Genomic DNA, 12,287 nt, shown 5'->3' with positions numbered 1-12,287 from the left:
AATATAAGATTGAACTTATTTTGCTACCTCATTTTCTCCTGATTTGCTATTGTTTTCTGGCTTTTCCATTTCCTTCTGAATGTCTTACACACCCACCTGCAGCTCTGAACTCTGCATCTGAACTATCAGAAGTGGCTCTGATCGACTTGATTGATTGGATAAGGAATGACAGAAAACGTTTTAATTGGCCAGGCCCTAATGATACCTGTTGATGAGCCAGTTAGAGAAGTCACATAGAAACCAAAGGCGTTAGAAGATATACGCAGTTATCTGCTCCCTTACGCTGATCATTACGGCAATACGATATTAAGCTTTCACAAAAGAATAACCTTGCCTTAAAGCTGCAGTCTGTAACATTGAGGAGAGAGCAGACTTCGACTGAAAATTTGAAGAAAAACAGGTTTCACGCCACTCCCCCACCCTCTCTGCTTCACTCATGCCCCACCTCAAAGCTCCACCCCTCTCACAGCATCTGCGCGGCTACCGCATGCGGTGAGAGGGAGGGGTTGGGATTCAGCGTGTGTGAGCTGTGATTGACACTCCATCAGACGCTCCTCTGGCTGTGATTGGTTGTTTTGACTCGTCCCAAATTATTCTTTCCAGATTGAAATACAGGCAGTATGCGGGACCAATTGAAGCAATTTTTTTCACAGGTTACATATCACATGTATTGCTGTCTGGGCATAGGGACAGTTTTAGCCAATATGACAAAAAAGTGATTTTTAAAAACTTACAGACTTCAGCTTTAACAAAAGTGGAAAAGGAATACTGAAAAAAAAAATATTTTACATTTTCTGCTATTTTCTTATTTTTATTTATTTGAACTAGGACAATGCATATTTATCAACATCTCAGCTTAAATAATCAATGTAAATATGCCAGAATTAGCTAATTTGCATCTGCTGTCCTAAGGCAGTTAAAAACGGTGAACTTTAACCAGACACTACTGGAGAAAGCAGAGTGGACACAAACAGATAAGAGGCCAATAACATGAAATGGCCCATGGAAACAGATCAATACACCTGTAAACACATGTCTGGTTAGTTTCCAACCATCTTTCAAGGAGATTTTAAAACTTATGTAGGTTGCACAGCCCCTAACATGAGCTGGTCGTGTGTTTCATGACTGTGCTCCTCTGATGGATGCAACCATTTGGCCAAATTGTTCCTAAGCTGCTGAACATTACAGTCTCCTCTGATTATAGCCCTGGTATTTATTGGAGTAATGTTTTTTTGCTTATTAAATCTGTTAGATGTGGAGGAGCAAGTCCATTTAAAACTTTAAAAACAAGACACATAATAAAATAACTGATGACGTTCAAAGTGTAAAATGTTGTACTTACTTAAAATGTTACAATGATGATAAAATAAAGGCTTTTTGTCAAGAACTTTCAGACTTTTCTTGAAGAGAGACTGTAGAGGTTTCAGAATGGTATCTGAAGTGTGAGACCATGTGGTGTGGCGGTAGTTTATACGGCTAAATATCATGGCATGCATATAGATTTTTACTGATTCAAAAGTCAGAGAGGGTCTTGTATGTTTAAAGTTTGGAAGATTAAACCTTATTATATTTGAGGCTCTTTACATGCTACTTGAAATTAAAATTAAAATTAAAGACCACTCCAAGATATTTAAAGTGTTCAACCACGTCCAATCTCGCTCCATTGACAAACACAGATGGTTCTTCCCCCTCTACTGGCTGTCTGAAGAAAAACATACAGATCGTTTGTTCAATGTTAAGATGTAGGCGGAAGTGCTGGAGCCTGGAGCCAGTAGAGAGAATAGCAACAGCTTCACTTTTAGTTTTTGCATGAACTTATAGTACAGTGTCATCAGCATATAATTGCATGTTTACAGTTTTACAGATATTGGGTAAATGATTGACATAAAGGCTGATTAAAATTGGTCCAAGTATTAATCCCTGTGGAACTCCCGCCAAACAAGTGAGGAAGGTGGACTGTCAATTATCTATTTGAACTGCTTGTTTTCTGTCAGACAGATATAATATCATCCAGCAGAGGGCACTTTTAGAGAAATTAAACTAAGTTAACTTAGCCAGCAGAACATTATGTTTGATGGTGTCAAAAGCACCCACAAAGCCGCCTTTGTCCAGCTGCTGTTTTAGATTTTTTAAAGAAGTAACAAGTTGCTGTTTCTGTTCAGTGATGCTTCCGAAAACCAAACTGCATGGAATTGACAACATTATGTGCATTTAACTTTTTTTATATATATACTTTATACTTTTTTTTAAAGAGACTTAGTGACTATAAATGTGACTATAAATCAGTGTAAAAACACAAATGCATGGTGGCATTGATATAGTAGGTGTTTAACTCTGCTATTGAAAGTGGCACAAGTAAAAGGAAAAAAAAAACTTTTATTGCCAAAAAAATCCACAAAATAACAAAATGTTTTAAAGGCACACTATGCAACATTTTTCAGTTAATTAATGTGTTCCATAACGTTTTGGATGATTAAATGAGTCATTTCAGGTTGAACAAAGGTATTCTCGGCCGCACTGGCAATTGTAGGAGCACCGACCCGCACCCACAGGCTCAAAAGTCTTGCGAGAGTCGGTCTTGCTTTACGGCGAGAACTGCTACACGCCCCCAGGTAAAAGCATGCTCGTTGCTAGCACAGTGGCGATCTTTGTGCAGCGCTGCTTTCACACCGGACACAGCAAAAGCAGCAAAATCGCGTCTGCTGCTTCATTTTTGCTGCTTGTACCAGTTCTGACGCGCGGCTGAAGCAGCTTTGCTGCTCTGGCTGCGCGGTGCAAAAGTGTGTCTGACGCGCGTTGGGCGGAGCTTCACTATCCTTTCTCTGCCTTGCAGCTATATTTGCTGTGATCAGTGGGAATAAAGTAGTTTTAATATGTTTTTAAGTGAGAAAATACACCTGAAAACGTAATCAGTGCAGTCAGTTCCTCCAGATTACAATCCTGCCTTCCAATATTTTTTCTGTCGGAGCCGCTCAGACCCCCACATAGCAGCGGTGCGCCGACAGTTGGAATCCCTTCATCAGCAGCCTCTGGCCGGGTCACCTCCTCGCGGTTCACGGCGGCAGCTGGTAGGTGTTTTTCAGCTAAATAATCCAAACTGCAGGCAGCAGGATAATAAAAGCGAACATATTCTGCCGGCAGATTTCTGCATTTTAAGTTAATTTAGGCGTCAATAAACTGTTTAAGAGGAGTGATAATAGCGCTCTGATCATCAGCGCTGTGTCTCTCTCCCTGCCAGCTCCCAGATCAACTTCTCTGATTGGTTGAGGCAGCGCGTCGAGCAGCAAAAATAAAATTTTTCCATCTCGAGCAGCAGCGCGTTTGCGGTGTGTCACAAAACGCGCCCGACGCGCTGCTTCAGCTGCTCAGACGCGCTGCGCCTGCTGCTCAAAACGCGCCGCGGGACCTTTTGCTGCGCCTTGACGCGCGTCAACCATTGACTTTGCATGTAAACTCGCTGCTTCTGTCGCGCCAGCTGCGTTCGCCTGTCTGCTAAGCTCAAAACAACCGCGCCTGGCTTGACGGAGAAACCAGGAGAACAGCTGAGCATATTTACGACAGTGCACTTTTACTTTCGCCCTCTGGGGGGAGCCTCGCTGGAAAATCAACACCGGTTGCATAGTGTACCTTTAAGCTGGTGCTTATTCCATGAGGGATTAGCTGGTTAAGTTGTGCATAAATACTTAAAGAATATTGTATGTTAAGCTGTGCTAAAGGCATTCTGTGTATGTCCTTAAAATGCCTTTAGGACAGACATGTGAATATTGTTATGTATAATTCCCTACAGCTTGAATCTAGCAGTTTACCAGATGTTCCTTTACTTAATAAAATGAGTTTTAATTAGTTCTATAAAGAAAAGATATAAGAAAGATGTATTTTTTCTTTAGTGTTTTTTGAAGAGATTCTGTGAATGCTAAAACACCCACTGTTTTTCCTGTACTTGAACTTGCTGTGTCTTTGCCACAAATGAAGTATTGTTGGATGAATCGTGGGAGTTAGATTTTTATTGCTGTCTGTTTTCAGCTCTTTTATTTGGTGTATTAGATTAAAACACAATTTTCTCTGTTGCTCTTACTGTGATTATTTCCAAGATTATTCTTGAAAACCATCATATTTTTTTAAATTCTTGGAAAGGGCCATGATCAAATTATAGGTCACAGAAAAGGCTTTTAAATAAAATGACTTGTAAATGAGTATAGTTGAAAACACCTGCAGTTATTATGAAACACTCTTGCAAGAAGAAAATTTGCTTTACACCTGACAACAGTTATAAGTTTGATGGCTTCTTTTTTCTAGCCCTTATGGATTCTTGTTTTGATCCGTCAGCGCTGATATCTGCCAAGAAGGTGGCAATTAACATAAAGAAATGATGCTGTAAAACTGCTCTTCATTGAGTGTCTTAAGGATCTTAGGGATTAATACTTTAAGGCTTAAATTGTATTACCACCCACCGAATCCATAGCAGTCTGAGATTAGTTTTCGAGCCTCACAGGATATTTCCAAACATTGATGTTGTTCCCAGTTTTAGGCCTATAGACACACCATACATGGGTTCATTCTTATGTTTCCAACAGCCTTTTGCTGATTTAATCTCTACAGTAAATACCCAACCGTTAACCTTTCTCTTAATTATTTCCAATTTATCTTTACAACAATATTAGATGATACAGGATAGGCAAAAAATAGGCCTAGGGGCATCAACCTATACCTTTTTCCCAAAATAAAGGTTAAATTCATGATAAAATGCATCCATAAATGTTTGACGCTATTAAAAGATTGACAATTCAATCAGAACTTTAGCCAGACAGATTTAGTTGCTGTAGTGTGCGATGAGGTGGGCCTAGCAGAGGATCATGTCACCTTTTTTGTTAGAGGATTAATAACTTTTATTCCAGCCCTCCTACTGACAGCACGGGTGATTAGAAAAGCTAGTCTATGGCTTCTGAAGAAACATTCAGCCAGAAGCCCCCAGCAGTTCTTTGATCTCTATCTGCTCAGCTGTAAGGCTCTTTTCACAAAAAATGAATGCATCTCTCCAACAACTTTCTCCACTGCAGTCTTGAGACCTTATTTTCTGCTCTGTTGCTACCTCCAGTTGGTTTTCATGCAGTACGATAAGTGTCAGCTTAATAGCAACTCACTCCTCTGTTTTGTCTTCTTAGAAATGTAACATACACGGAAATAACGTTTTGCCAAAGCGTTCCTTTTGTCTCTTTATAAATGTAGACTTTGGCATGAATCAGGACTTTGTAAAGGATATTGCTTTTACCATTTTGAACTAAACCTTTTGACAGCTCCTTCATTTTGAAATGCACATTTAAAGGAGGGAAATTGAAATTTAAAAAGCTCTATGATGTTATGGTGCAAACCCCAGCGTTTTTAGTGCCTATCAAAAGTCTGGAGCCCAACAATATTTTCACAGTCACATTTAGTTGCTGTACGCTTGATTTTTAGTTTTAAGGTTTCTGTTTACCTTTCCACGCTGGGAAACTTAAGCAGGTCATTTAGGGGCAAAATTGTCAACATTATTTTTTTGCCTTTAGAGAAACTTAAAGGTATAGTGGAGGATTTTCACAAATTTTGTACCATGTACCCTCTTGTAAATGCAAGATTTGCATTTTTCCCACTATGTCAAACTGAACACTGGTAAGTAAAAATGGGGACGAGCACGTACTGTAGAAAGGCCTAATGTAAAACATATCACCAGAATAATTGACAATTAGGATAACGACTTATTTTGATGATCCACCTGGAAAAAGACCAACCTCCACTATACCTTTAACATTTAGTGTTTTTTTAACAAAAAAGTTTGTTTTTGTTTTGTTTTTTGCAGCAATGCAATAACCGAACACAGAATTTCTACTCATGTTATATAAGTGATTTGTTCTTAAGCTTAACCACATAATGTTTTACAGATGCAATGCAAACCACACCTAGTACTATAGTGAAGTTTATCCAAATGCAAAGTAATGATATTTTGATTTCAAACTGTTTTGTAAGTGGTAATGACACTACCACAAACTTTTAAGAGACTCAAATTGTAGTAGAACATGACCCAGTTTATAATTGATTCAGCTAATAATGAAGATAATAATAATTTTATATTGATTAAAAATCTTTAATCCCATTAGATTACAGGTGTAAGTGATTTAATCTGTTTACCATTTTCAACCTTAGTAGTTTTGTTTCATATTCCCTTTTTCTACTCCTTTCTCTGGGATGTTTTTTTTACAAAGGATGTTTAAATTCTTACCTCCTAAGAGGGCGCATCACCCCCGCCCTGACAACTAATGATTTAAAGCACTTTAAAAAGTCTGTTGGGAAAAAGAAATGTCAGCAGGTGACTGCAATAAATAATACCTACACTGCAAAAACAATCCAGAAATAAGTAAAAAATGGCTTAAATTAAGTATATTTAGCCTTAATTTGAGCAGGTAAATAAGATGATTTGCCAATGGAATGAGTATTTTCACTCTTAAAATAAGATAGTTAGATAATATTTACTTGAAATAAGACGATAAAATAGTTTTTTCTTATTTTAAAAGGAAATTGTCTTGTTCCATTGGCAAAGTGTCTTACTTACCTCCTCAAATCAAGAAAAAACACACTTATTTTAAGAAAAAATAACTTATTGAGATTTATATTTTTTGCAGTGTACTAGCTGGAGGTTGCTCATAGTTTTTGTCCTCACTCTCGATATTTCAAATTTCCTTAGTGTCCACTTGCACATACAGGGTTTAAAACCATAATAAATAGAAATAGGATGTACATTTTTCCCATTAATCCAAATAGACAGGTGGAATTTAAAACAGGGGCATGTCTTAAGCAAAACACTAAATTCATCAATAAATTGCTGTTTTACAGAGTTTTTTCAGTTATTTACATTTAAACCCATTTGAAACACTGTATTACTGAAGCATGACACTAATGCTCCAGCTCAAATGGTAAGTTTTTACATACAGCTCTTGTATATAATTCAGGAAAACAATAACTTGACCCATTCTAAACCAAGTATGTTCTCTTTATAGCTAATTTTAAGTTATTGTGACGGTAGTAAAGAAACATATTCATGTTTTACGATAAGTGTTAACATGGCCCAAATGATGGAATCAGAGATTTAAGCAAAATCATTTTGAAAAATTATGTAAATTCCCAGTTTTATGTTTGACTGTATTATCCTTTTTTGTAATCTATATCCAATCCATTTCACATCATGTTTTTTGATAATATGAGACGACTGTCCAGTGTTTTTAATTCCAGTCCCATTTTTCTTTATAACTTAAAGAAATATTGACTGGAAGCCCCCCAGTTTCAAAGAGAATAAATAAAAAAATGGAACAAATAGAAAAAAATAACTTTCAGCATTTTCACTTAATTCAGATCAGTGGAGGAAGTATTAATATTGTGCTTTGTAATGCATATAAATGGTGTGCGTCTAATGCAGTGTCTGTCTATATCCTGCCGTGTGTAGATCTGTGTGTGTATTTTTCTATGTGTCTGTGGAAATACTGTGGCATCCATTATTCATGAGGTCACAAAGACGACTCTGAGACACGGTATTCATTCACCTTCCTATCCCAATCTGTTTTATCTTTCCGGAGCCAGCCCTCTACCATTGACGAGAAACACGGGGCACGCGGCTCAGTCAGCAACTCTCTAGCAGAGCAAATCCCTTGAGAATGCTTACAGAGAAGACTGTGTCAAATTGTTGACCCAATCATGTTAAAGATACCTCTGGCTCATTCAGTCCTTGCGTTACCTTTGTGGTTGGGAATTTAGATCCAACTAACTTTACATTGATGTTTTGATACCCATCTGCTGAGACAGCCAGCAAGTGAAGGGCTTTTAAGCAAAGGGCTTTTTTTTTTTTTTTAAAGGTATAAGAATATGAATTGTTTCTTGGTAAATAAGGGAGTTAATAAGTACCATACAAAAAAAATCCATGATGTACAGCAAAACTGTGTTAACAGGCCAGTTTAATTAATTTTCATATTTCTTTGAAATGCAATCAAAGATTTTCATCAGTGCTCATGCTATTTTATAATGATGCTCCAGCATGGTGTGTAATTTCTAAATCAAACATGATGAGTCATTTGTGCATTAGTTCAGTAACCACTTGTACTGCTCCTGTCCGTCTCTTTATGACAGCTGGATGTACTGGACAGACTGGGAAGAGGATGAGGTCAACGACAGCATAGGAAGGATAGAGAAAGCCTGGATGGATGGATCCAATCGCCGTATTTTTGTCACCTCAAACATGCTTTGGCCCAATGGTTTGACGCTAGATCACAGCAGCAGCACCATGTATTGGTGTGATGCCTACTATGATCATATTGAGAAGATTCATCTGAATGGAACAGGAAGGATGGTACGAATGCATGATGATTCAGAGCTTAGCTTCTTAATCTTAGATAGGTTTTGAATCTGTTAAGCATTGTGAATATGTTATTAGTGAATAAGGAAGTAAATTAAAGTTTAAATCCTCTCTAAAAACTTATCCTTATGAAATATTAATGTGGTAAAAATTAGGCTTTTTTAATCTTTTAATAATAATGATTTTATTATTCAAAGCAGAGATCAGTGAAAAAAATTCACTCCTATCTAAAACCACAGCCAACACTATATATCCCTTGATGCCTAACTGCCCCTGCAGTTAAACTGGCATATTAATGATAATAAATTATTTGTAAATGATCTTTAGTCAATGCCAAGATTCTATCCAACATTATTACTAGCGGCCCGTTCAGGCCGGATACATTTGTGCTAAGAAATTAAATAACATTTATCACCCCCCCTCCAAGAATAATATCAAGACCATATTCAAAACGTTAGTCTGCTTTGATATGATTGATTTTTGAGCTGCTGATGGTGCCTTTCTGTGGCTCCACTAATCTTCTGATTACAGTGCACGGTGTTTCTTGTTGCAGGTGGTGTACAGAGGAAAAGAGCTGAACCATCCCTTCGGCATCTCTCATTATCGCAATTTCATCTTTTGGACCGAGTACATGAATGCGTCTGTATTCCAGCTGGACTTATCCACAGGCGATGTCACTTTGCTGCGGAGTGAGAGACCACCTCTATTTGGCCTGCGTGTCTATGACGCACAGAGCCAGCAAGGTTGGCAGCTTTCCCTTCACTTTGTGGCTGTCCAATACTGCTGAATGGGAATCACTCTCTGTACAGAACAACTGTTGCCTTAATGGTAACAGAGAAGTTATTACAATATGTACAACATGACTCTAGAGCTATAAATTATTTTAGTCTTCAATGCACTGATAAACGGTGACTGATGTTAGACAAGATGATCAACATTCAGCGGGCTTCATTATCCTTATGATACCCCTATCCATCTGTCAGAGAAGTATGCCAACCAAATACCCATTAAAGTATATTTTGTTGTGCAAAAATAATATTTACAATATTTTATTGCTTCTAATCATATTGAACACATGTATAAATGTACTTAAGTTGTTTTTAATTTCCAACAAAAATTCAAAGATTTATTCATAATTACAATGGTGGCTTAGATACACAAGAATTTATCTTTTAACTCAAGCTGCCTATGCATACAGGTCATAAATAAAAACATCCGTAAAGACATTGTTTTTAGGATGCTATACAAAAGATTGTTTTTGCAGACAACAAACTAGAAGGTGGTCAGAAAGGGCAGAGCAAGAAAGCTGCTAATTTTAGTATTTTACAATGTTAAGGAATCCTTTTAAAAATCAATTCACGCCATTGTAATTGAGATAACCACAGAGATGTAGTGGATTCAACACTGGGCTGTTATGCACCTTTGGTTAAAATGTAAGTGCAATCTGTCCACAGTTTTTTTTTTATTTTTTCATTGTCACTAACAGTTTTATTTTGTTTGTCTTTTTTGCCGATATTTCTCAGGTTTTTACAAAAACTCTGCTTCTTTTTTTTTTGGTTACACAAAACAGGTATAAATAAACCAGAACAAATTATTTTATAATTGTCTTTTCAATCCATCATATATTTTGTGAAACTTGACACAGCGAGGAGTAAAAACATACTTTTCATCTTCTGTTTTATAATTATGTTTTCAGTCAAAATATCACCAGCAGCATCAGGATGATGACTTACACAGATCTACAGATTCGTAAAAGAGAAAAAAGTTTATGACCATCAAGTTGAAGACTCCCTGAAAGAAGAAGTTTTAAAAATGATGAGTTAGAGGAACCAAAATTTGGGATCAACATAAACTGTGGGAGTTTGCAAAATTTCATAGCAGATATTAAATGCATTGATCAATGCTTTTACAGGCATGTTTTTGAGTTTTATGGAATTGGAAAAACAGTTTTCATATTTGTATTTTTTTATTTTTACTTATTTAAGTTCACCTATTATACAGTGCAGCTGTACATAAGAAATGGTTCAATCATTACTGACATTCTATCATTAACAATACCACAGTAAACAATACATTATGATTATTTCATTAATTTTCAATAAGGCCAACATAAAGATGCAGGATGTTTCGTACAATGATTGAAGGCTGAAAAATGCGGACTAAATAGACTGTATCAGGAAATAAATTTATATTCACCCTATGTGAAGCTATATCATCAGGGATTATTGCTTATCCTCAATTTCAGCAATTATCAGAAATGCTAGTAACCAGGATAAAAAAAAAAAAAAAAAACTAAATAAAAAATCAAGACAGTCTCAAATTCAGGCACTGCTCAATCACACCCCTTCCACTGGACTGACTTTGTTTCATATTTCTAAGGTATTGTTTTTTTCAGGCACCAAAGGATGTGGTGGAAGGTGAATCTCAGTCTCAGCTCTGACATAGAACCAGTATTTGATGCTTTGAGAAAGGCAGCATCAAATACTGCTGCTTTGTCAATATGTGATGCTGTTCATTGTCTTTAAGGAAGGATGATCAATTCATGTTGTCATGATACTGAGAAGAGAGATACAACAATATGGATAAAGTTGTTTGAAAAGAAAGTCCTCTCTGGACTTATGTTGTTTTAAAACAGGGATGTAAAAGCTTAGCAAGAAGACGGTTATTTGAACAGACAGCTGAAGTGGTTTCACACATTTGTTGCATTCTTAAAACATTGATTTTCATAGAGGGGCATCAGAGTTGCTTATTGTAAGTAGAAAAATGTACGGTATTGCTCAAGATCAGAACCTATGGTAGTTTCTATGTGCACAGACTAGTTCACATAATCCTAAAAAACTTCTAGACGTTTCTCTGTGGCCACTGGATAGATTAATGGGATGTCCAATACTGTGATTATTACTGATTGGCTCCCACAAGACTAAAAGCTTTATCTCATTGGTTCAGGCTCTGCTTTTGGGCAAAGCGGTAAATTAAAGTGACAAAGGTGTCACATGGCTTAACTTTATAGGTGTCTTTTTGCTTTGAGGAGTGACAGTTTTGTCCAGGAAGACAAATTATCCCTACTAAAAAAAAAAAAAGAAAAAAGATAAGCATGTCAAATATATTTCACTAGCTGTGTTCCCAATATTTCCTGTGATGTATGGCTTACACCTGGCATGTCTAACTATGGCAGGAAATGGGTTTTGCATCTAAACTAGGATTAATTTTGCAGGATTTAGGGTGGTAAAAGATACTAATATTCACAGGGCTTAGAAATTGTAAAATTCACTCAAAAAGAAAACTCGGCATGTTTGCAATCTTTTCCCCCCAGGTGAGAATGCATGCAGCGTGAATTATGGAGGCTGTAGTACCCTTTGCCTTGCCATCCCAGGAGGCAGAGTGTGTGCCTGTGCTGACAACCAAGCATTGGAGAAGAACAATGTCACCTGTTCAGGTAGGAGGACGTAATGAATCAGATGGAATACAAAGTCCAATACTGTCCTCTCCTACTTTCATTCTGATGTCATCCTATGGGATAAACTATGCCCCATTTCCCATGCACATTGGATGATAAACAAATAGATACTGGTGAAAAATTATTCCAGCGGACCCCCAGGTATATGTAGAAAATCCCAGTTGTTTTAAGTTCTGTGGGGTTGTAAGACATTATTAACTGAGGTTGCCTGCTATTATAGCTGCGCCAATAATTTCTCCTGAGCACATACTTCATACCAAATCCCCTGTTGACTTTAATTTTTCCTCTGTTCCTGTTTTCCCAGATTCCTCCACTGGTGTTTTAGAGCCAGCTAGATGTAAAAATGATGAGTTCCAGTGTCACAATCAGCGATGCATACAGGCCTCGTGGAAGTGCGATGGGGACGATGATTGTCTGGATGGGAGCGACGAGGAGAGCCACAGCTGCTGTGAGGAT

General features: G+C 37.2%; 1 protein-coding gene across 1 annotated transcript in view; it reads left to right on the top strand.

The window, feature by feature from the left end:
• The window catches only part of lrp1bb (low density lipoprotein receptor-related protein 1Bb), a 395,850-nt gene that overhangs the window by 191,117 nt on the left and 192,446 nt on the right, over positions 1–12,287 (top strand). The window contains exons 13-16 of the mRNA XM_038275471.1: positions 8,149–8,368; positions 8,928–9,117; positions 11,688–11,810; positions 12,136–12,279. Coding sequence (XP_038131399.1) covers positions 8,149–8,368; positions 8,928–9,117; positions 11,688–11,810; positions 12,136–12,279 — 677 coding nt within the window. The remainder of the gene's footprint in view (positions 1–8,148; positions 8,369–8,927; positions 9,118–11,687; positions 11,811–12,135; positions 12,280–12,287) is intronic.

Source organism: Cyprinodon tularosa, unplaced genomic scaffold (genome assembly GCF_016077235.1).
Source record: "Cyprinodon tularosa strain WSP-4 unplaced genomic scaffold, ASM1607723v1 ctg96, whole genome shotgun sequence".
Lineage (NCBI taxonomy): Eukaryota > Metazoa > Chordata > Actinopteri > Cyprinodontiformes > Cyprinodontidae > Cyprinodon > Cyprinodon tularosa.
Note: the sequence above shows the minus strand (reverse complement) of the source record. Positions and strands in the feature narration are given on the sequence as shown.